The sequence below is a fragment of the Phalaenopsis equestris genome, unplaced genomic scaffold, assembly GCF_001263595.1.
Source record: "Phalaenopsis equestris unplaced genomic scaffold, ASM126359v1 Scaffold000761, whole genome shotgun sequence".
In the NCBI taxonomy this organism is placed as follows: domain Eukaryota; kingdom Viridiplantae; phylum Streptophyta; class Magnoliopsida; order Asparagales; family Orchidaceae; genus Phalaenopsis; species Phalaenopsis equestris.
This window is the reverse complement of record NW_018165201.1, coordinates 2,140,963-2,143,707: the sequence shown is the minus strand read 5'-3', so window position 1 is coordinate 2,143,707 and position 2,745 is coordinate 2,140,963. Positions and strand designations below refer to the sequence as shown.

General features: G+C 41.5%; 1 protein-coding gene across 1 annotated transcript; it reads right to left on the bottom strand.

Moving 5' to 3' along the window:
* Positions 1 to 499: 499 nt before the first annotated feature.
* Positions 500 to 2,121, bottom strand: LOC110030953 (organic cation/carnitine transporter 2-like). The gene has a single exon (XM_020733956.1). The coding sequence runs from the start codon at positions 2,094 to 2,096 to the stop codon at positions 516 to 518; it is 1,581 nt and encodes a 526-aa protein (XP_020589615.1). The 5' UTR covers positions 2,097 to 2,121; the 3' UTR covers positions 500 to 515.
* Between the last annotated feature and the right edge of the window lie 624 nt (positions 2,122 to 2,745).

Sequence of the window (2,745 nt, the reverse complement as noted above, 5' to 3'; positions counted from 1 at the left end):
ATAGTTTAAAAAATTAAATTTTATAAATTGTAATATATAATAAAATAATAATAATAATATATTAATATACTATATTAGTAATATACTAATATTGATATTATATATTTATATAATATAAGTTATATAATTAATATAATATATTATTTATATATATTAATATTAAGGATATCAAACTGGTCCGTCGTTCGCGAACAACTCGTGTTCGGCTCGTTCGTTAAAAAACGAACACCAACAATGACTTTACGAACAATTTCGAACACAAGCTTATTTCAAACGAACCTAACACAAACACAAGCTGTATTCGTTCGTATTTGTTTGTTTACACCCCTAGTGAATATTATCAAAAAAAAAAAAAAAGTTCAATCTAACTATAAATTTATTAAATTGAACCTCACTTGATCCTAAACTTGACTTCAAATTCGACATTCGGTGATATATTCTTATTTTTTGAAAACATTTATACCAAAATTTATTATTATTTATAATTAGGACCCCCAATTTCCCCATAATTATAGTTATGGATTTACATTCCCCACCCCCATTCTCATCTTCTCCTCCTCCTCCTCCATGATATCGCTAATCCCACGCCCCCTCGTCTCCGGCAACAACAAAGCAAACCCCCCACCAACAATAATCACTATCCCAAACACCCCAAACGAAAGAAACCTCCTCCTCCTCCCCGCCGCCACCAACGCCGGCGCCGCAACCCCGCCGAGCACCACCGCCTGCCTCACCACCGCAATCGCCGAGCTCCTAACACACGTCGGAAACAGTTCCATGGCGTAAATCAGCAAAATATTAAACGCCGTGCAACCTCCGAAAAATGCTGCTAATTCCAATACCATCTCCGGCCAACTGCCGCCCCACGCCGCCATACAAGCAAGGCTAAATCCTCCCGTCACGATCGTTAGCCCCATCATCGATCCCCGTCGGCTGACCTTATTAACCAGAAGGAAGGCGATACAGGCGGATGGAAACTCTGCCACCGCGTTCAGCGCCACACTCAGATAAAGATTGGCGTTGAGATTCCCGAGACTGAGCGGCATTCCGTAGTACATCATTCCGATTCCAAAGCTCACCGCCATAATTATTCCCAATCGCCTCAAAGCCCACCGCTTTTCCCACAATCTCATCGCCGCGGAGTATAATCCTTCTGACTCTGTTTCTTCAGGGGACAACACTGGCAAGTCTGAGAAACTCTCTGTTTCTTTTAAAGATGAGAGCTTTTTCAGCGTTTCAATGGCTTCTTGTCTCCTGCCCTTGACGAGAAGCCAGCGCGGAGATTCAATCATGAAGAAATGGAGAAAAATGCTGTAAATGAATGGGGGGATGGAGATGTAGAGATAGAGCAGTCTCCATGAGGATGCTCTGTTTAAAAAAGCAATGATAGGGAGGGAGAGGAAGCCTATATCGTAGAAGATGTAGCTGAGTATGTTAATGTGGTTTCGGTGGCGGCGAGGGACGAGTTCGGAGGAGAGAACGAAGGCGGAGTTGCCGACATTCGAGCGGGCGAAACCACAGGCGAAGCGTAGGACGGCGTAAATGACGAGGTTGGGGGAGAAGGCGGTGAGCGCGGCGGCGAGAGACATGGTTAAGGAGGAGAGAACGAGGGACCGCTTGCGGCCTAAGCGGGAATCAGCGAGGGTGGCGAGGAGGAGGCCGCCGATAACGCAGCCGGCGAAGAAGGAGGAGGCCGGGAGTGCGAGGAGAACAGGGGAGGAGCACTCTAGAGAGAAGTCGGAGATGGTGGAGATGTGGCGGGGTAGGGAGGGGGACCAGGAGGAGGAGGGGAGATTACAGGGTGCGGAAAGGGAGGTAGTGACATTATTGCAACTGGGGGAGGTGCAGTGCCATGGCGGTTGAGAATCGGAGAAGACATTAACGAAGATTTGTTGGCCGTCGAAGATGGAGGTGAAGATGGCGAAGAAGGGGAAGATGAGATGAGAGAGACCGCCGCGGGAGGGGGACATGCAGCGTTCTATGGCGTCGTCGATGGAGTTTGTAGCGGTAACTTTATTTGAAGTTTGGCTTATTTTGACGGAGTTGCTGCCGGTGATTTCGCCGGCGTTGTCGAAGGGTGGTGGAGATGAATCCATGTTGGTCCACAGAACGGTTTGTGGAGATGGCATTTGAATGGCATTTGAATGGGGAGGAGATGGTGGATTAAAAGGAGTTTAAACAAAAGGAAGATTTGCAAAACATACCAATCAATTTCAAATTTACAAACATACCCCTTACTTTTTGCATCATGGGAAGATGATATAGTGATATTACTTATTTGATAGGAAAAAATATTTTAATATTTATATATTAAGGTTTTTTAAAGTGGAAGTAAGAAAAATGAAGGAAATTTATATTCTAGAACACAATTTTTATGTATTTACATATCTCAAAGCTAACTTTTTCATATTTAGATAAATAGCACTTTGGTGTTTTAACTTATATAAGCAATTTGGGATCTATCTAATAGCTTTATATGTAAATGTACCAAAATAAGGAAAATACAATCTTGGATCTATCTAATAGCTACCCTAAGAAAATTTATATATTACACATTATTTTAATAATTCAATTATTTATTTATTTAATAAAAAAATCATTTTTTAAAATGTATTTTTTCCGAATATTAAATGATTAAACCAACCACAGGAATATGCATAATGTCAAATTCCATGAATTTAATGTTGCAATCAATTTAGAGTGACATCAAAATACAACTTTAGCTTATATATATATATATATATA

Coding starts and splice junctions, on each gene's coding strand:
- LOC110030953 (XM_020733956.1), bottom strand. CDS start 2,096: ATGGATTCATCTCCACCACCCTTCGACAACGCCGGCGAAATCACCGGC.